Consider the following 22,548-nt stretch of genomic DNA (forward strand, 5'->3'; position numbering starts at 1 on the left):
TTTTTGCTTCTGATATAAGATATTTAAATAGTAGGTTGCTCTCACTTCATCATCACAATCCAGGAGGCTCCTCTGCAGAAAGAAAGGAAGGAAAGAAGGAAGCTCTTCACAGTGAGCTCCAAACTTAGCCAAGGAATTCACAGCAGCTGCAAAATAAATGTATATACTTTCAAAACAATGATCAATCACATGAATGTAATACATACCTGCCGATATTGAAGAAATAAAATTAGAGATTTTACTAGCAACATTTACTAGGCTACGAGTAAAATTTTGAAAAACGTCCCACAGTTAGCTTGACTGCAAGGAGAACTTAAACTAATAACACTCAACATACTGCAGTACTAACAATAGCACTATCTGTTGAGGAATAAGACTATTTTTGCCATCAGCGGATATTTTATTGGGTAAAATTTATTTTAAATAAATTTCTTCAAAAAATACATTTTAGAATATATGGGTTAACAGGTTATAGTCGTAAAATACAGGAGTCTTCGTTAAAAAACGGGACACTGGACAGGTATGGTAATAATAAAATTCGAAAATATCGCTTTGCTTCACAAGAGTTAGGGGCAGTGAGAACAAAAAAATGCGATTAATAAATAAGGTTGTTCAAACTTTTTTCAAAAAAGTTTAAAAAACTTTCAAAAAAGTTTATGAAAGTAATTTTATTTTTAAGTTGTAAATATTATTATACTTTAATGTACATGGAATATCTCAACCTGGCTACCATACTCATAAATGAAACGAATTCTTGAATAGTTCTTTTCTTCTTAAAATTATGTGCCATGTAAATTATTGCTCCATTTTGTTTCGCAATGTTGCCATATTTATACTAAATTTCAATAAAAACTCACACACACACAAAAAAAACATTTTATGTTTTTGATACACCTAATATTGTATTTTTTTAAGGATCGCATTTATCTATGTTCATATTTAATGACTAAAACTACAAACAAAAAATTGCATTTACGTTAAAAACTTTAAGAAACAAAATGCTCAGGAAAATGAAGAAAGAAAAAATTGCATTATAAAAGAACTAATGTTGTTAACATTTCAATCTTCAATAACATTGTCTAACACTTGTTGTTAGACAATAATGTGATGGTTAGGTATCAAACACTTTATTCCATGATGATCTACACTTATTAATTGGCACTCATTATTTTGGCACTTTTTAATTCGTAAATCCTAAAGACAAATCTCCCTCACACTAGCAAAACAATGTTTGATAGGCTAACCATGGCGCCACAGAAGACAAGCTGTCTCTTTTTCCATAATTCAATGAGCGCAGCAGCAGTTTGCCAAACCAATGAGCTGAGACTGTTGAAACTACAAACTGGGTCGGAGAAGAAAACTAGCAGTCACTGCTGGCTCAAAAAATGCCCCTCTGTTTATGTTTTAGTGCAATTTATTATTTCTAAAGTAAAAAGTAATTTGAAACTTTTTTAGTGACATTTAATAGACTAAATTGCTTAAATGGACTAGATTACAATAAATGAGTCAATATGCTAAATCAATCTCTTATTATTCCTAATTAAACTTATCTTCCAGTTTAATTTCTTGATGTTTATTTCACAGGTAAAAATAATTTTTTACTCAATTATTCTTAGCGATATTAATGTGCGTTGTTTGAACAATTAGAGAACAGTTAAATATCATAACTGAAACATATAATTTAATGAATACTGCTCTAAAGTTAATACAGAATAAAAATTTATTAATTTAGAAAATATTGCATAGACTTACAGCTAATTAACTGTGCATATTCCTGCTAAGAAAGTGGTACAGATATATACTCAGTGTTTTGCATTTTTAAAAATGAAACAACTAATTCTTCTAATTATGAAGATGGGCTTCATGATGATTTCGTCGATAATGAAAAAAAAAACTAAAGTAGTTTCTATCAAACTAAAGAGAAAAAATGAAAGACGTAAAAAAAAAAATATTGAACAAAAAAAGTTTATCAAGTTTAAGTTAGTATTGATTTTTTAGTTAAAGTTACTCATCATTAATATAAAAGTGAAAATAAAAAAACCTATAATTGGAAATCATAATAAAATTTATAAATTTCTTAAACTAAAAGAATTACTTGTCTTCTTAACAGTTTTATACTTAAGTTTATGATCAATCAGTTTTATACTTAAAACAGTTTTAACTTAATTTTATGATAGATTAAAAAACTGTTGAAGTGTCCTATACCAACTTTATGTATGCATTAAATTTAACAAACCTTATAATAATTAGGCATAGAATAACTGTTGATCCATTGTATTCTTCGCAAATAAAAATAATATATATTTTACATACTAAATAATGGTAAGTGCAATTACGAAAAATGTCTCGTAGATAAAATGCTTGAGGTATTTTAAATTAATATCTATTATGCAGAATTTATGTTTACATAACTTATCAAAAAAATATTAAACAAATGTAATTTAAGAAAAGAGCCTAAAATTTTTTAATTGAATTTTGTTTTTTTACAAATTTATAAGAAATATTTGCATTTAATAGATAATTACATACAATTTAGAGTATTGATGTTAGAAACATTAATATTTGAAGTTATTGAAGTATCAATATATGGATGTTTTAATTTTCAATCTTTCAATATAGGGTACTTTTAAAAAATTGAACTAATTTTGGTGAGTAACTCATGAAAGATGGCTTAATAAAGTTTCATGCCATATATTTTTTTTCTTCATATTCTGCAGATTTGAAGTATCCCGCTTAAAATTTTCAATTTTAAAATAAAAACTAATTGTTGTAAATTCATTATTAAATTATGTTTATTTTACTTTCTTTTTTTAAAAAAAAACTAATATCAAAAGTCACTAAAGTACATTAATATTAAAACAGAACGGAAAAAAAATAATTATAGAAATTTAACGAACAGAAAAGAAGATTAATAAAGCAATTAAAAAAAATATTGCATTTTAACATAGAATTTTTTATTATAAAGCTAGAAATATAAATTTATGAAATTTAGACCAAACTGTACCTATTTATAGAGGAAAGTAATTAATTATTTTTTTACCACGTTAATAAAAAATAAAGATTAAGTAAATACTAAGATTTCGTGCAAAACTACAAAAATTAATCACGAAATACAACTATTAAAAACAAAAGAAATTTAATTTTCTTGCAATATATTGAATTTTATTTTTGTTGTACTTATAACGACATAATTTTATTCATTATTTTTAGTTCTTTCCATTTCATCTAGCTTCTTTTTTTAATTTTTTAGATAATACTATATACACTCATTCGCAATAGACTCGGCGGTAACTACATAGGAAAATTGTGCTCAACACGAACAAGTAGTGCTGTTTGTCGTATTATGTTGCTATGATGGTCAATAACATAACACCTATTAGCAAACAGCCAATTTTTAGTTATAAATTTTTCTAATTAGGGATTTACTGTGTAAATGCATTCTTCAACTTAGTACAGGTTAATAAAAATGTTCTCTTAGTTATCATATGGTTACAACATTACTATACAATCTGTTAAAAAAAATGAAAAAAAAACATTTCAATAAATTTATTGTAAACGAAAGTTGGAACAATTTGAATTGGACATCTAATTAAATAATTTAAAATTTTTATGTAACAATCTGTTTGTCGTTAAAAAGATAAACCTAATAGCCTAGCATTCTCAGGCTTTCCTCCAGGTTACATTTCTACAAAACAAGTGACAAATAGTACTAATCTTTCAACTTTGATGTTAGAAGCAAGCTATATAAGAGTCAGCCATCCTAAGAAGACCAGAAATACCCTTTTTTTTTTAATAAAAACGTGATTAATCATTGTTAATTAATATGTTATTTATTAATTAATATATTATTTACTATACATTTATAAATTACTCAGCCAGTCACCAACTCTTGTAATTGCTTCTCATTCGCCTCATTGCTTCATACTCCTTAAAGACCGATATTTCCTACAAAAGATCGAATATTTTGTTTTCAAAATATACAATCATTTTGTTAACATGTTAATCATAACGATTAACTTGATTTGAAATGCAATCATACGAACTTGATGAAAAAACTCGACCTAATGAACAGAAAATGAATGATTCAATAAGAATTAAAAGATAGGTAATTTTATTTGTTGACGAAACTTATAACAATTAAAATTGGAAACTGTTCTTATCACTATATATTAAGTTTTTTTCCCCAACATATCTTGAAACTTGAAGTTTCTAAGTTTTACTAAATTTGGGCAGCAAAACAAAATGTAATGCAAACTTAAAAGTAATAAAAAATTAGCGAAATAAGGTTTCAAAGTCTAAAAAAAGCTAAATAATAAGCTAAGTATTATAATTTTTTTCCTCTTATATTTATATTTCTCTTTATCTTATAATTTTTAAACAACATGTAACGTTAAATTGAACACCCAAAACAGCGTTACGAATTTTTAATATATAAAGATTGCATATTAATTTTGTTTAAATAATTTTCATTTTCCATAACAGATCAAAAATGGGACGAGATTCTAAATAAATTAGTAATCCTATACCCTCATTAATTGTGTAACAAATTTTTCCAAGTTATCTTCATGCTAATTTGAATTTGCATTAAAGCCTAGCTAGTTATTTAATTGTTTTGTAATTAGTTGCATCTGTCCAATATAAATATTTTCCAATTATTGATAAAATTATTTTTTAAACTGAAGTTATAAATTTTAGATCTTTGATTATCATTATTTTTTCTTTTAATACTTTAAGTTATTTTATTTCACTACTTCATTAATAATATGATTGTGATTTTCAAACAGAAAAGTTTTGAAAGCAATTCTACTTCATATTATAGTTAATTGAACTTCAGCATTTTTTTAAATTTAAGCAAACAAGTTTATTTATATTTGAAGTTTCATAAAAATTAATTTGTGATACGATTAAATCTGTACAATACTATCTGCAGCTAATGAAACTTGCAGACATTAAAAATTTAATTGTTTTATTAACATATGTAAAAAAAAATAATAATAATTCTGTACCACATTTAGCCTAGACGAAATGTAAAATATAATTATAATAATTTTAAAAAAGGTTTTGTAAAATCAATTTTCTTGAAATAATTGTTCAAAATCCTCTTAATTACTTTGATTTTAAAGTACTTAAGAAATCAATGGCTAAAGCATGAAATAATTATTGCTGATTGGCATAATTTTAATATCAGATCATATTAGTTCTATTATTAAAATTTTTTAAATTTTAAGAAAATTTTTATTATTTATAAAAGTTTTAAAAAATCATCACTTTCAAAAAAATAAAAATAAAGTTTTTAATTTAGTATACAGTGCACCATTTCAACTATTGTGTTATTATAAATTGTTAAAATAAAATTTTGTACAGAAAAATAATGTATTAAAGTATGAAGAAAAATGAAAAATAAACTATTTTTGAAATCGTAAATGATGTTCGAGCTCATTTCTTGTTTTATAAATTTTTTTGTATTTATTTAAATGCACAAAAATTAAATAACTAAAAATTCTGCACATTTTCATACTAAATATCAATGTATTTATTTATTTTTTAACTATAATTAATTTTGACAAGAACATTTTTATGTTATTATTGTAAAATATATTATTGTTACCAGAGCAATATAAACTTCTTGTATTATGTTTCCACTTGAGAATCACGCAATGTTTATAAATAAAGGAAAAAGAGTTAAAAAATATTGTAAAGATTTATTAAAAGATAAGAAAAAAAAAGAAACATCAGAAATAAAAAGTGTGAATGAATTTGCGTAAAATAATAATGCAAATTATTGCGCTTTTGTTACGTTGAATATGTTATCCAGCACGTGAAACGAAAAATAAATAAATAAGCAGTTTTTTTAATTGATACTCCTTTACATCACACTTATAGTGTTCCAAAGCAGTTAAAAATCCCTAACATCATCTTCAACACGCTCTTTTCCCTCATGTGTTTTCCCTTTTGCTGAAGAACAAAATTATTTTCTTATCTTTGACTACCACACCTGCTCGACCCCACCCTTTTTTCCATTTTGACAGTTTAGGTTAAAAGAAGTTTAGGGCAAATGAAGGTGGAACCGCGCAATTCGTATCGACCTGGGATTCGAACCCGGTTCGCCGCATTAGAAAGCGAACGCTCTATCCCCTGAGCCATCGCAGCACATGTTGGCTTATTTCTTTTATAATGCCTGAGGCAAAACTATTTTAAAAATTGAAATTGCCTTTTTGCAGACGTGATTGGCATTAAAATTTAATTATTCGCCCATTTGAAATAAATGTTGTTTATAAATTTTATCACACTACATATTATATGAATATTGTTCATAATGCCTCAGAAACCGAAAATATTTCCATTAAAATCAATAGCTATCTCGTAGAAAAACGATCGTCAATATTTAAATGTACATTTCCTTCAGTATTAGCAAAAGTTCAAACAGATTTAATAAAATTTAAGAGCCATTAAATCAATTTAATGCTGTTCAGCAGTTCCCCCCTGGACCAAAAAGCTTATTTTTTGAGTTGCTTTTGTTGAACTAAACTTATCAAACTTCCACTTTATTATAACCTGTTATCTGCAGTGGCCCGGTGTTAAGACATTGTTTCCAGTAAATCATCGAAGTCAAGCATTATTGGCTGCCGACAGTAAAAGGGATGTTGACCAATTTGATCAAATTACGAAAGAACCGAGGGTGTGTTGTATAAGTCTTCGTTAAGCTGTTCTACCGTCAAGCTACCAAAGAGGGGGAGCCCAACACTCTGCAGAGAGGATCAAAATTGTGATTGCATGCCTTCGGATCATACTCGGGGATGTTCCCCAGACCGGACCCATTATACAGTTCTAGTGCAATATAATTAAAGTACTATTACTATTACTACATAACCTCTTAGCCACTGTGGTGAAAGAATCGGTCCTTATAATGCCTCTTTCTAATCGCAATGTTGTCCAGGGAACGCCAACGTGGAGGCGAGGTTATTTTATTCCGTCTGCAGAAACAGTTCGATCAATATTTGATGATGTACAAAAGGTTAATTTTTTTATTTGAAGGTTGTACGCATCTACCATATTTTAAATTTCATCATAGAATGCAGAGCCACATTTTACAATAATGCATATATATAGAAAAAAAAAGCTAGTTCTCCGTTTTTTTTAAAAAAAACTTTGATATAAAGCAAAGCACAAGCTGCAGTTGTTGCAAATTGCCGCTTTGCCTTATTATCGCTGCTTATGATCTTAGTTTTTAACAATCGAAATATTTCCCCAAGAGGGGCTATCAGACACATTTATAAGTAGCCAGAACATGGACAACAGCCCCCCGAGGAGTAAAAGAATCGTTGACTCCGTACATTCCATGAAAATATATTCTTACAGGGTAGATCTATGAATTCTGCTACACTCAAATAACGATGTAAATTAAAATAACAAAATAAATACAGTAGCATAAATAACTACAGAACACATAATTTTGATAACCAGAATGCCAAATGGAACTTAGATATTTTAATGCAAAACAATATGAAACAAAAGCCAAAATGATGTCAGGGTAAATTTTGCTTAAATACTAAACTTATAATGATAAACTTATCTAGTACTTAAAACTACACATGCACATATGCAAGTTGTTCTTTCAAAGAATTTTGAATTCAATAGAGGCAAAGGAAGAATTGCATAGATAAACTCCGAAGAGACATAAAGACATGGAAATGACAGAATCGACAATTTTTTCCCATACTCCTCTAAATATTTTTGAAAAGGTGGAATAGTAAAATAATTGACTTAAATATTAATTTAATGTCTATTAATTTAAATATTCGTTCAATCTAAATTTATTTACTTATTTTTCCGAATGTACGTTTGATCTACGAATTAAAGCTCTTACTTCATTTCAATTTAAATACAAATAATGTACATTTTTGCAGAATTTGATTAAAAGACATAAACATTTAATTCATTTACAGATGCCATAAATTCATCATAAAATGGGAGGAAGGTATAAAATGAAAAGATTACGAAATTATTTGTCTTGTAATTTTTGAGAAATGGCATATGCATGTGAAGTAAACATCTAATACATGCCACTTAAATAATTAAAATGGGGAATTATATTTCATTCAGCTTTTATAGATAAAAATACAAAATGTGCCAACAATTATTTTAATTGAAAATAATTTGGTTCCACAGAAGTATATAATACTTTTGGCAAGGTTAGCTACGATATGAACTTTTCGGTTACTAAATAGATTTACCATAAAATGTTCTAGTAATAATTTTAAGTAAAAATAATGTTGTACTACTATGGCACACAATCCTTTTAGCAAGGTTAACTAAAATATGAACTTTTTGGTTATTAAGTAGGCTTACTGAAAAGTGTACAAGCAACAAAGCCAATAGTTTTTATTGAAAATAATGCTGTACTACTGTGGAATAGAAACTTTTTGGCTAGTTTATTGCTAATATTTGGTATCAAAAACGCTTGAAGTCAAGTGCAATAATTTTAACTGAAAATATGTGGTATTACTGTAGTATGCAATATTTTTGGTAAGTTTAACTAAGATGTGAAATATTTAGTTACTAAATCAGCTTGTCGTAAAACGTACTATTTATAATTCTAATTCTAAATTAATGTGGTACTACTATGATATAAAATCCTTTCGGCGAATTTAAATACGATATGAAGTTTATAATGTGAAATTTTATGTAATGTGAATTTATGTAATGTGAAATTTACAGTTGAAATTCAGGAAGAAAATATTCACAACTTTGGTAAATGAGAATTTCAGTAATCCAGAATGTTTAACAATTTTAAAATAGGTGACTGATTTTACGTTACATAAAAATGATTTATCAAACTCCTCTTAAAAATATTTTGCAATTTTGAGCATTTCATCCTTTTTCCGAATTTTCATTAAATATGGATGATTGAAAATCAGTATTCATTATTTTTTTTCTTGGCGAAATATATGATCACATTAGGCATTCAAGTGGTAGCAAAGCTTAGATTGCTTTTGCCAATTCTTTAGTTTCGAACGCCAAAAACATTTTTTATTCTTTACAAAATTAGATATTTTAATAAAAAGATTTTAAAATACAAAAAATTGAAATTTTTTTTAAAATTATTTTTTGAGAGTTGGCAGCTATGGTTGATAATATAGATTTATTTAAAATATACAAAATGTAGTTTATACCTCTCCTAGGTGAGAATCTCCACATTGTCTTTTAGTCTCCGGATTGGCAATGACTACTTTCACTCCTGGAAAAAGTTTACCAGACTCCATCAAATATAAACTAATGTGACTATCATTTCGCAGTGCTCTCTTATCAGCATATACTGCTGTTGGGTCTGGACTAGAGGCTCGCTATAAATTAAAACATTTTTTTTATATACATAATTAAAATATCGTAAAAATTTGGTCAATTTCATGTAATCAGCTATGCATCAGCAGTTTCTGGGAAAAAAACTGAATTTAGCATGGTGGCAAAACACTAAAAGTAGTTTTTTAAAATTATGAATGAAACTATAATGAAAATTAAAATTTAAAGAAATTATTGTATTTAATAAAATACAAATTAAATGTTTTCAAACATCTTGAGTTAACTCACTTCAAAATGTAAGATTCTTCTGCTAGTTGATTCAAAATGCCATTGCTTATTAAAATCACTATTAGGATAATTTCTTACTAATAGTCAATAAGAGGGAAAATTGAATTTGGATTAATATTTCAAATTAAAGTTTTTCAGTTGTTATGAATGCAGATGAGCATTTTTTTAAAAAAAATTCAGTTAGTTAATGACACCTCAGTTTATCATTTAGAAAATTCTGTGCATATTGAATTCTAAATTGGATTAAATAATTTTAAAAAACTAAATAAAAGAACAATTCAAATATTTAAAACAAATATCCAACACACCAAGATTTAATTTCACTAAAAGTAGTTAATAAGTACTCGGACCTAGTATTCATTTATGCTTCTGAAAATTCATTAGAAAATTTTCGTTTTTCTTTTTTTATAAAATATTGTTCAAGTGTCATTAAAATTCAGGAACATATTGAATAGAAAAGATACTTCAATCACTTTAGTAAAACTTGTGGATGTCCCTTGTTACATATATAAAATTTTTGCAATCTTAGAATTGTTAAGTTTATTATGAAAATCAGGGAAAAAAAAGCTGAATTCCGTGGGTCAAAGAAAAATTGCATGTCTGATTAATTAAAAACATTACTTACCTGCAAACAAATGGCAATATTTACTCGACATCCAAAGATTGTGCTAACAGCTCTAAGAGATAAGCCTAAACCAGAAAATAATTTAGAGAATGAGGCTGTTAATCCAGCTCTAGGCCTCTCCTCAGCTACAACAACACAGGCTCGAACGCATCTCAAGTTTATTCCTCTCTGCAACGAAAAAGACTAACTATAATAATAATTAAAAAAAGATACAAATTTTATTTGCTTTACAATATATAAATATATAAAACATATTAGAACAAAAACAAATATTAAACTTCTAGTGTTTTATTTGCAAACACAAAAAATAATTTTATCCTGTTCTGTGAAAAATAATTAAATTATGTTAAAAAAATTTCTTTACTCCTACCAAAAATAGTCATAGACTCATATACTTACAAATAGTTACTTATTACATATTTACAACAAAATTACTTAAATTGTATAATTTAAGTTCAGCTTTCTAGCCTACTACCCAAAAAATAGGAATGCTAATCAGTAGAGACATTTCTCTATAGCGTTCTATATTCATAAAATTTTTTGCAGGATAATAAATATATGAAATTAAGGATTTAATTAAGATTTTTACAGTTTCTCAAATGGATAAATTTTAAAATATAATCAAAACCAAATAAATTAATAAATGCAATAGAAAAACTCTTTTGGCAAGTAATTAAACTGACAAACAAACAGGCTCAACATTTTAAAGTTATAGAAAAATGTATTCTGAGTTCAAAAGTCAACCCAAATATGAGACAGTCAACAAAAAGTCACTAAAATATAAAAACACAGAAATTTATAACACTTTTTATCTTATAATAAAATTTGTTAAATGCTTAGAAAACAAATATTTTTAAATTATTAAACACTATCAAAGGATAAAAAAATGTGTGGAAAAGTTTTAATAAAGGAAAAGAATCCAAAAGTGAATGAGAATGTCTGAAACAGTTAAGAAATCATAGCATTATTTATAGGATTAAAACAGTCTTGAACTAGTACCCATTTCTTAATAGACTAATTGTAAAATCCTTCATGTTCTCTAATTGTAAAAACATATAAACTGAAATATTCAAACTTGAAGAAGTTAATCAAGCAAAAGAAAGGACATAAGAAACAGGTGCAGTAGCGGAACAGCCCTTGAAATATTAAAATGTAGAAATCATAAGAAAATTGATTTTCTAATGTTTGGAAAGAATAGAATATTATAAAGAAAGTCATGAAATTAAAAATTAGAATTTATCAAAATTTTCCTTCTAGAATTCCATAGATAGCTTTCACCCCAACAACGGCACACTTTTTATTATTCTTTTATTTAATTAATCAGTTAAAGCTTGTAGCCCAGCCACTTTTTCCCCCTTTTTTGTAACTTGTTTATAAGTTTCACTTGCATCTCTGTGTTTCTCTCTTTCAGTTTGATTGTACACTCTAAGGAAGTTTCATAATTATAAAATTAGAAATATGGTATGTCTTTTTATGAAGCATTATTTGTGCTTTAGAGCACATTGTTTAGATAAAGACATATATAGTACAAAATTAAACATTTTATCACCGAAACAAACTTTGTTTGGTCTTATTAAGTTGTGAAACATATTATACTAAAAAAAATTTTGCTTAACAGAGCAAAATGTATAAATAGCTTTTAAAAAATCATCATGTATTTTCAAAGAAAGAGAATAAAACAAATAACTGTGGAATTTTTAAATTTAGTTTTATCTGGATCAACCTGTCAGTACAGTTTGCCGAAAGGAGGTACTTAAGTTTCTAGAATAGAATCTCGCCAGAAATAGATCAAACATTGCTATGATATAAATTTTAAATCTAAAACCTAAGCATTATAAACTATATCAGCCTGTAAAGAACAATAAATGTTTCAAAATATTCTTTGGTACAAGGCAATAGTTCTGAGTATAGGAGGGTGCATGGAGTTAAAAATTTGTCTATAAAAAAATTAAAAAAGTGTACAAGGCAAAATGATACTAAATGAATTTTTTAAAACAAGCTTAGTTTCTATCCTAATGGTCACTGTAACAAAAAAATTCCCTTAAAAATAGAATCAAAGGATAAAGAATACATTATGATCGGAATGTGTTTGAAAACCCTCTAAATGGGTAAGCACACACACAAATGGCTGAGAAATTTTGTAAGTGAAAATATAGGCTATTGCATTACCTTCAATTGGCTGATAGATGATCCTAAGCCTCTTGTGTAAAGTTCCATAATGCCATAGGAACAGAATGTATCACGAACTCTAAAATAAAAATAAATAAAAAATTAGAAATTATTAAAAAAATAACAAAATTTTACTTATTTTTATTATTATTTAGAATGAATTATAACCTTTGTATTGTCTAATTGTTGACAACCAATGGGTAGGATTAATTTCAACTTCAGGTGGTGGGATTAAAATGGTATGGTGACCTGAATAAACACTAAAGTAAAAAAATATATGTCTTAATGCGAAAGAAATTAGCAATACAAGCAGTGATGGCTTCTTACAATAAAAATATTTAAATTTTCATTAAATATTTTCATTTTATTTAAATATAAATATCAACAATTTCTAAAATGCATTTAAAAATTACTTCAACCTTAAAATTTGCATATCAAATATAGAAGAAATATAAGAGAAAGTTAAATTCATCAATAAATGATTCTTTTTTAATTTAAGAGTAATTTTTTTTCTCTCGTAGCATATCAAAAATATTTCAGCATACTTTTTCTTAAAGAGTTCAGTCCTATCAATAAATACGCATCAATTCCATTTTTATTAAAAACAAAATATCAGTATTTAGCTTTTATAAAGCTTACTTACAGTTTCTGTAGAAGCACAAAACAGTCCAGTTGTAATTACTAAATTTGTTGTCATTTCTTTTAAGCATAAGAAAACTTTGGTTGGGAAAACACACTCCAACACCAAAGTTCAAGTATCAACAAAACAAAAAGTGCCATTTTTGTAATAGTGCCGGCAAAAAAAATATATGAATGAAAATCTTGGCAAGGTCATGACAACTATGAATGCAAAAGTTTTTTACACCACTGTAGCAAGAACAGAATAATAACGACACAATTTCTTTAGTTTTTGATATTCGAAACTTGATTATTTTGAGTCAACAATAAAAAAAAAGGATACCTTTAAGTACAAAGCTTCATAAAAAAGTATTGAAAACTTTAAGATAATAATTAAAACTCTTTTCTCATAACACATTTAATTTAAGAAGTACTTCTGGCAAAAATTTTTTTAAATAATCTTAGACACAAATTATAATAATTTTGATAAAATAATTTTAGTCAATTTGGAGGAAATGTTGTATTAATTTTTTTTAAAAATATTTCCTTTATGTCAACGCATGTGTAAACAGTTTATTTATATATTTATTTTGCTATCACTGTTGATCTTTGAATTTTAGAGATTAAACAAAAAATTTCAACAAAAATATTAAAACCAAAAGGTTTTTGTGTATGTATATGGAGAGAAAAGAATGCAACCAATCATAAGATAGTAAAACAATTTCTTTCGCATTTATCAAGCCTAAAGGTTGAAAAGTTATTAAAATCTTTGTATCATAAGAATAAATTGTTAACAATTTCCCACTAATGTAAGGTTGATCCATCGCAATGGAGATCACAGCTATAGCGACTATATGCAATTCTTATGTTATGAAAATTTTAATTGCTAAGAATTGCAATATATTTTTAGCAGAAAATACAAAAATAGATGATAATTTTAAAATGTTTATTATGCATTGCATCCTTTAATATATTTAATAATATGACAATAACAAAATGTTGATCATCTGCATAATAACACAGTAGGAAAAAAAGCACTAAATATAAGAGTAATATAATAGTGATAGAAATAGACTTTCTAAAACATTATTAGTGTGAAAGTCAAAGAAAATTATTTAACTTATGGAGAGGCTTTAAGGAAGCAACAATTGTAAAAAGACTCAAAAATGATAATCAAGAGCCTTACATTGAAAATATTAGATTGAAACAACTTAATTTTCCGAATAATTACTACATAAATTAAAGTAAGAGAATAAACTCTCAAAAATACTTTTTTATTTTTACCAGAATTTTTTTTTTTTTTTGCAAAACGAAAATATCAGGAGCTGGTTTTTAAAAATAATTGCTTTTGCAGATTTTGTTATTTAATTCTCAGAAACTTCAATAGAAATGTATAATACTTCATGCTGTTATATGTTTCAAGTAGAAGACTTTATAAATAAAGTTAACAAGACAAGAATAAAATGAAAACCTCATTCATTCATTGACTAAATTAAAAACATAATTTAAAATTTTATTTTATAATCTTCTCTTAACTGAACGGATTTTATTCACTATTCTGATGTCAGATATATTTTTTTAATTGCCTCGACTTACAAAATTTAATATAAATCCTCCTTTTGCTGATATAACAAATGTAAAAAAATCGGAAATGATTTAAACTATTTAAGAGAAAAATAACTTTACTAATTTAATTGATGTGAGTAAAGTTAAGAAGTTACCTATTCAAACACCATAAGGTAAAACCTAAACCACAGTAAGGATCAAGGTAAAGAGCTATATGTCTTGATGGATATAATTCACAGGCAAGTTTCATACTTGTACAGAAAAAGGTTGATGCTGCATGGGACATCTGAAATTCTTCTTAAGTCAAAATACATAGACTGAATAAAGTTATATATATCTAATCCCAATTCATTTAAAGCAATATTTTAAGAATACAAATAAAACAGTAAAACATGTTTAGACCTTAATACCAGATAAGCATTCCAGTTGTGCTAACATTTAAATCCAAATAAGCTATCATTTCAGGAGTTGGGGCTCTACTTATGCCAGTTAATTTCTTTTTTGGAATGTAATCAGTATCTAAGATGAGAGGCCGTGACTTTATAACAACAACAGTGACAGCTTCCTATGGGCAAAAAAAATTAAAAATCTAATTTAAAATTAAAAATTTTCATTACTTTACAATAATAATTTCCAAAAAGTTTAAAAAAAAAGTACAATAAGCCATGTTAAATATATTAATTACACAGAGCATATAAATCATAATTAATAGAGAAAAAAAACACTAAAAGAACTTGTAAAACACTCCTCCTTATCTATGGTAAATATTTTAATATATGGTAAATATTTCTAAGATTTTTAATAGACAGTGTAAGTGTGTAATAAGTGTTTTTTTAGCCTTAATCCTACATAACACAATACATCTAACAGATATTCCTGCAAAATCAACCCTACATTCATTTTTGAGATGAATTTTATACAAATCAAGTATTGCTCAGCAGCATAAGTAAAAACATCTTGATTCTTTTTTAATGTTTGTTTGCCCTTAAATGAGTGTTTTATTTGCATTTTAAAGATATAACATTTCAAATTTATTCTTACCTCTATCATTTATTATTCATTTTTAAAAATCAGAAATTGGTATTAAATGAAAAATAATTAACTTTAAAAGTACTACAACAATAGGTAGTGGCAGGTGGCACATCAAAGATTGTTTATGGTAAAAAAGTAGTACATATTTCAGGCACATAGATTTGGCCCAACCATGATCAAATTCATATTTAAGGCAAAAGATTAAACTGATCTTCAGTTCGATTGTGTTTTTATAACATAAAATGTGCGAGGGTAACATAAAAATATGCTACCCACATGCAGGATCTTGATGTTTACCTTAAAAAACCATGAGTAGATGCATACTATAAACTAATACAGGGTGCGTAGACAGATTTTTCAACATAAATAAGCACTTTTTAAGCACTCAAAAAATATTTTTAAGCACTTTCACAAACAAAAATTATAATTAGGATCTGTACAGTAATAAAAATTGTTTTTTCGATCATTAAAATTTATAAACATAAATACAATAAATTCTATTTTCTGATAAATATTACAGCGAAAATCATGAATCTTTTGTAATTTAGAACAACAATCGACACGGCAAAGAAAAAAAATCTCTTTAAAGATAGAAAACTAAGCACTATTTACAAAAAAGAAAAAAACACCTTTAAGGGCTTATAAAATACGTAAATCAAAAATAAGCACCTTTAAGCAGTTTTTAAAAACGCTACACTACGCACCCTGTAATATACAATGAAGAAACTGATAAAGCATTTAGACTGAATGCAATAGACTTTTCACGTTCAGCGTTTTATGCACAAAACATTTTTCAGAAAGAAATTCAGTTTAATCATCTTAAAAAAACACTAAAAAAGTGAAAAAAATTTTTAAGAGTAAAAAAACTAACCACTAATGCCTACCAAATACACCATTAGGAAGAAAAGTTAGAAAATCGTTGCAGAAAAGGCAGACTTGCCTGCATAATTACTAAACATCTGCACAAGATGTTACAATTTTGAAGTAAGACCATCCAGTTTTTATTTGACTAGTGAACAAAAATTATATTTTGATAAATATGACAAAATAATCCTAATTGAAAGAAGCAAACCTTCAAGAGTAAACTGGTTGTAAAATCAATTTTTCTATTGATATTTCTAGGATATTTTTACTTACTTTTGGCAAACAATTGGGCAAAACTAAAGCAAGACAGCAAAGTCCAACTTGATGAATACTATCAATAGCTTGCAGTATTCATCCATTGAAAACTCTAAAAAGTATAATAGAAACAGTTCATTAGAATTATCATCACAAAGCAAATTACACAATTATATTTTTTTAACAAAAAAATTGAGTGAAAAATTATTAACAATACTGTTACATTTGCTTTTATCCCAATAACCCTTTGACTATAAGCAGAATAAATGACATAAAATATTTTGTAAAAAAGCACGGCAGAATTCAACACTTTTAATTGGTACTTTTAGCCCAATAATGTCTTGGAAACAAACATAAAAGTAAAATTTAAAAAATAAATATCTAAGATTAAATATTTTTAAGATCAAATTGTTTTATGAATTCAAATTGTCAAATTTGAAATAGAATACAATATAGTGAACACCATGCAGCAGTTTTGCCAAAACATAATTTTTTTTTTAAATTTAGTACTGCCATAGTTTTGAGAGGATTACCTGTGGTTTATAAGATTTTAAGCATTACATTTATGAACATTTCTCTTAAAATACAGTATATTAAGCAGTATTTTGAGACACAGCATATCAATGATCATTAGGCTTTTCCGTCTCAGTTCTCAAGCAATTTTTATATACTTTGGTAAAATTAAAGAGAAGAGGAGACTCCTAATCACCAAAAATCGATGGTTTCCTCAACAACCAATGAAAATTAAAGATGCAGGGGAGATAAAACCTTGTTTTCAAGATTCAGGGCCTTCAAGGAGATTAGTTGAGTAATTCATCCCAGTGAAAAAGTTTATCCAATAAAATGTGGCCTATAAAATTTCTCTCAAAAGCAATAGCATTTTTCAGCAGGATGAATAGCTTAGAACATTTTGAAAAACATATGTGAAAGACTGGTCTGTATTTTTTGGCATATAATATTGTGCAATATAGATTTTTATTTTTATTGTTTCACTGATGACTTTAATAACTAAATAGATTTTATAACACAGTTTTATATATAAACTTGCAGAAAAATGTGTTAGTATTTCTTTGAAGATTGCATAAATTGAAAGTGCCCAAAATCACTTTTGTCCATCAGCATGCTGGCTACCTACATTCAAAAAAAAAATACCTCTGCATTCCTCTAAGCTTTGTAACTAATGATAAAATTTCATTATTTGTACACATTTTTAAGCATTTTTAATTGCTAGGTGAAAGTGAATTAAAGATAAATATGAATATTTAAAAAAAAAATTTTTAACAGGATTATACTTAGCAAACATTTTGCCTGAGCGAATTCTAGTAGATAATAGGCTTCATTTATAAGTGTCGAAGAGAAATTATGAACGACATGCATCAGTGTTTTCACTACATAACTTATTCTTGAATAACGTACATAGATTAAAAACTTTTAAGTAACAAAATATTGAAATTAAATTTATGCAAAAATAAATATTTCTCAAAAATAGAATAAATTCCTTGCAATTTAAAGAATAAGTTAAACTTGTTCTTTATTCATAAGTGTCAAACTCATTCAGTGTGCGTGGCCAAATTTTTCAACAAAAAATAAGCACCTTTTAAGCACTTTTCAAACACGCAAAAAATATTTTTAACACTATAAGCAAAAAATATTTTTAAGCATATCATAATTAGACAGGTTTGGCAAGTTTTCGATAATTGATGGTTTTATCTAGTTTCAATGTCGAAAAACAATTTTGACATAGTTTTTGACAATTGTCAAAAACTCAAAATTTTGGCGTAACTATAATTATTAGCTATTATAAATATGAAGTATTTTTAAATTACCATACATGTAAAATTGCAAGTGCTCCATCAATTATGTTCTTGAATTATTTTAACATAAACTTTTTTTATTTTGAAAATTACTGCCAAAAACTCAAATTTTGGTGCAGATAATATTAAATAAAAATATATCAAACTGAAATTTATCCAATAACTTAAATTGTTAGACTATTAAAAATAAAAATACAAAAACACTTAATAATAATCTTATTCTTTATTTGTAAAATCATTTTTCATTTACTTCCATTTTTACTCTTCTTTTCCCAAAAGCAAAGAATTACAAAAAAATAGTTTTAGAGCTATCTGTATTCCAAGTTTATTTTAATATGAATAAGACCGATATTTGAAACTGTTGTTTTGTTTGATGCTTAGTTGTATAGACTAGAATGTTGACCTATTAAACTATTAAAACGTTATAAAATAACAGATAATTAAGAAATTAATTTTAATAACTGCACTAAATATTGATAGTAACTCAACTAAACCCATAAATTGATTGATTTAAGAAATTATAACTCATTTAATCAAATATTTATATATTTTGTAAATTATAATTAGATTACTTATAAGGTAATATATTATATTCATGATTTACAGGTTATATTCCTGCACATATATATGCAGGAGTGCAGAAAAATCTCTGTCCCTAATATATTTTCTCGAAATTTCCACCAAAATGTTATCATTTCTCTTTCTTTTAGTACCATACCTTTTAAAAAATATTTTTGGAAAGTTAAATTTATACAAGAAAAGACATTTGTTTGACTTTACATAATTCTTGAATAAACGAGCATATGTTAAACATTTTTAGAAATCCAAATGCAGCAGAACTTCTATTTAAGGAACATCCATTTTGCGAATTTCTCAGTTTTCCGATTTTTTTCAAGGAACCAAAAACATTATGAAAATTTCTTCGTAAAATAACTTCCAAATATCGAAGCGAATTTTCTATATAGCGAACTTTTCTTTGAGATCCACTTTCTCTATTTCCCATTATTATTTCTGAACATTTCAGTCTGAACATCGTATTTCTTAAACTAAATATTTGATGTCGAAATAGGCATAAAAAGTTGAAGGTTAAATGAATAAATTCAAATTAAAAAAAATATTTTGGAGAAACAAACTCAATTTTGTGAACATAAATATTTCTTAATTATTCCCTTATATTTAATGTGAGCCAATTTGTTATTCAAAACAATTTAGAACTTAGGTTCTATTAAGTTCTCCGGAAATTAAGTTCTTCGGCAAAGTTCATCTCCTTAAAGTAGTGAAGTAGTTACTATATTCTGAATTAGTTTGTAGTCACTACATTTAAAAAAAAAAGTAGTTGAAGTTGCAGTTAACTACATTTGTAACACAATAATTGTTATAAACTACAAAAATAATGTAGTTTTTCCGACCACTAATCTTAAATATAATATTTCAATTAATTAGCCCTAATATCGAATCAATTCTTCGAAAAGATAATTTTTCAATGTAACTCAAAATATTTTTTACACTAATAATTATAGGAACTTCAGAGTTTTAAAATGCTGAATATTGAAATATTTGTGTGCTTTTTTATAAAAAATTTTTAGAGTTAAGAATACGTACCGAAAGCTTTCTGAAGTCACAGATGCCTGCGATCCGGAAGCAAGGAGTTTTCACACTGAGTAAACCACTGCCGCAACTGTTGCCACTCAATCATAAAACTAATTACTCATAGAGCTTCTTCTAAAACCTAGAAATGTACAAACACTTTGTTGCAATATTAAACATATTACTTTAAAAAACATTTACCTTATTCTAACTATTATTTTTCATTGGAAAGCAATTTAATAATTAAGTATTGACAATTTTTTTTAAAATTCAATATTGAAAATTACATGGAGCTATCATGGTTTTGCCTTTCAAATAGGAATTGTGTGTAGAAATGTCATTTATGTTTTGAATTATATTGATTGAAATAATTAATTAAATTACGAATTTTCAAAAGTTATTATTTTTTTTACAGCTGAACGGGTACTGAGCATTGAAACAGGAGGGCCATCACATTTTTTTGCTGTAAATTATAAACATATCCTGCAGGTACTAGAAAATTTCTGTATTTTCAGAAGATATTTTTCTTTCTTAATAGTAGCAAAAATTTTGTATTAACGCATTAAATACAGGGGTTGGACAAAATAATGGAAACACTTAGATACTAACACGTTTTTTAATATTGCTCAAAAAAAATAAATTTAGAAATGATTAGATCGTGCGATTTCTCAAACATATAAATGAAGTTTAAACTTTTTGAGGTTTGTGGGATTGACAATAAATTAAAAACTAAACTCAGTGGCATGACAGCCCATAGAGGGCCAAGGCCTAAGGTGCCCATCTCAGTTTTCCTGACCTTAGGCTCTGGTGTGCAGGAGCAGATGTTCCGGTTAGGTGGTCAGCCGAATGCGGAACCCCCAGTGTTTAGTTCCCAAGCCTGCTTGGTACTCATTTTACCGACCCACTGAAGGAATGAAAGGCTGTCTCGACCTTGCTCGGCCCGAGGATCGAGCCCAGGACCTGTGGCACAAGAGCGCGAAGCGCTACCATTCAGCCACCGGGCGTTTGACAATAAATTAGGAAAGGGAAAAAAAATTAACACCCTATGGTACGCTAAAAGTGTAGTAATAAATTTATCCACCTCTACATAAGAACGACTTAAACAGATATGTGTACCTTGCGCAAAAATACAACCTGAATAGCTTTCGCTCTAATGATCGGATTTTCACGAAGTAAGTATCTATCTCATTGGTTTTCGATTAAGAGTTCCAATCATAATGGGTGACTTCAACTTCGCTAATTAAGTAATGCTAACTATTAATTAGTAATTAGTGCTAACTATTAAGTTACTAAATCAAACTCTAAAACGTACTTTCTCGAAATGAAAATGAATTTCTTTTACAGAAATGGATTTCTTACTTTTAAAATCTGGGGGCTAGCCGCAATCTGGAAATTGTGGTCGTTATAGTACACAACAATACACTAACTAGATACTATTTTTCATAGTTGTTTTATTTAGAACAAAGTCTTTAAAGTTTTTAACAAAATTTAATTATTAGAACACTAAGCAATTCCTAATAGATTAATATCAATATATAGAAAATTCCTATAGTAATATTGCATTAAAAAAATAAACAGCATCAGTTAGTCAGTATTCCTTTGTAATAGACATCATATTTGATTAAGATTTTTAATATATTTCAAGAATTTCTAAGTCAAATTACATAAAAGTAGGATTTTAATAATATGAAAGAAAAAAATAAATGAAGAGAAAAAATAAATTGTAAATTGGTAAATGATCCCCCAATTCTAAATTCAAAAATTCCATGATATGATTACTGTATTGATAGTAACCATAATAAGAAATCAAAATAATAAAGCAATTAAAAACAACACTTTAAAGTATTTTTAAAGTATCAAAGGTTTTAATCTTTAAAAGTCATGGGGGTTTTGCTCTTTGTCTAGGTCAGTGTTTCTTAATCTTTTTGATACAATGGAACCCTTTTAAAAATTTTTAAGAAGTCACGGGCCACCCCCCTGAGAAAAAAAATTGCAAAAAGCATCAATTTTTAGTATTTAATTTATTTTAGCATTTAATTTTATTATTTCAATAGTATACAAAATATTTAAAATTAAAATTTTTAGCCTGAAGGTTGTTGCTGCTTTTCCCTAATTAATAAATTGAATAGAGAGATGGTTTCCGACAAAGCAACGCACATAACATGTCAACATTCAATCGATAACGATGTTTTGTTTTTAGTGTCACAACTGTGGAAAGTCCAGCTTCGTTAAGATACACAGTAACTAACGGAATTATAGCTGAAATAGCTCGCTTTACAAGCAATGGGTAGGCTTCTTTCACAGAAGACCAGAACTCTCCGAGTGTTTTCGAATCGAAATCCATTTTTAGCAAGGACTTAGTTCTAAGATCAATAAGCTCATCTTTGGCAAGGTTCATATCATCGATACAGTCAATATCACAAAGAAAAG

At 26.8% G+C, this 22,548-nt stretch overlaps 1 protein-coding gene across 3 annotated transcripts; it reads right to left on the reverse strand.

The window, feature by feature from the left end:
- LOC147806861 (disco-interacting protein 2 homolog C-like) lies at positions 1–20,248 on the reverse strand. Of its 3 annotated transcripts, XM_087168645.1 has the most exons (7): positions 20,134–20,248; positions 16,736–16,829; positions 14,969–15,131; positions 12,383–12,461; positions 10,214–10,381; positions 9,174–9,344; positions 1–146 (listed from the first exon to the last, which is right to left on the reverse strand). In XM_087168645.1, exons 4-7 carry the CDS (start codon positions 12,428–12,430, stop codon positions 138–140), a joined length of 396 nt encoding a protein of 131 aa, XP_087024771.1. In that variant the 5' UTR covers positions 12,431–12,461; positions 14,969–15,131; positions 16,736–16,829; positions 20,134–20,248; the 3' UTR covers positions 1–137. The 3 variants fall into 3 exon arrangements, with proteins under 3 accessions (XP_087024771.1, XP_087024772.1, XP_087024773.1); XM_087168646.1 differs by lacking the exons at positions 16,736–16,829; positions 20,134–20,248 and having other exon boundaries at positions 14,969–15,336; XM_087168647.1 differs by lacking the exons at positions 14,969–15,131; positions 16,736–16,829; positions 20,134–20,248 and adding an exon at positions 12,551–13,290.
- Positions 20,249–22,548: the final 2,300 nt, after the last annotated feature.

This window comes from Parasteatoda tepidariorum, chromosome 7 (assembly GCF_982258835.1).
Source record: "Parasteatoda tepidariorum strain Cologne lab strain chromosome 7, Ptep-v5.0, whole genome shotgun sequence".
In the NCBI taxonomy this organism is placed as follows: Eukaryota; Metazoa; Arthropoda; class Arachnida; order Araneae; family Theridiidae; genus Parasteatoda; species Parasteatoda tepidariorum.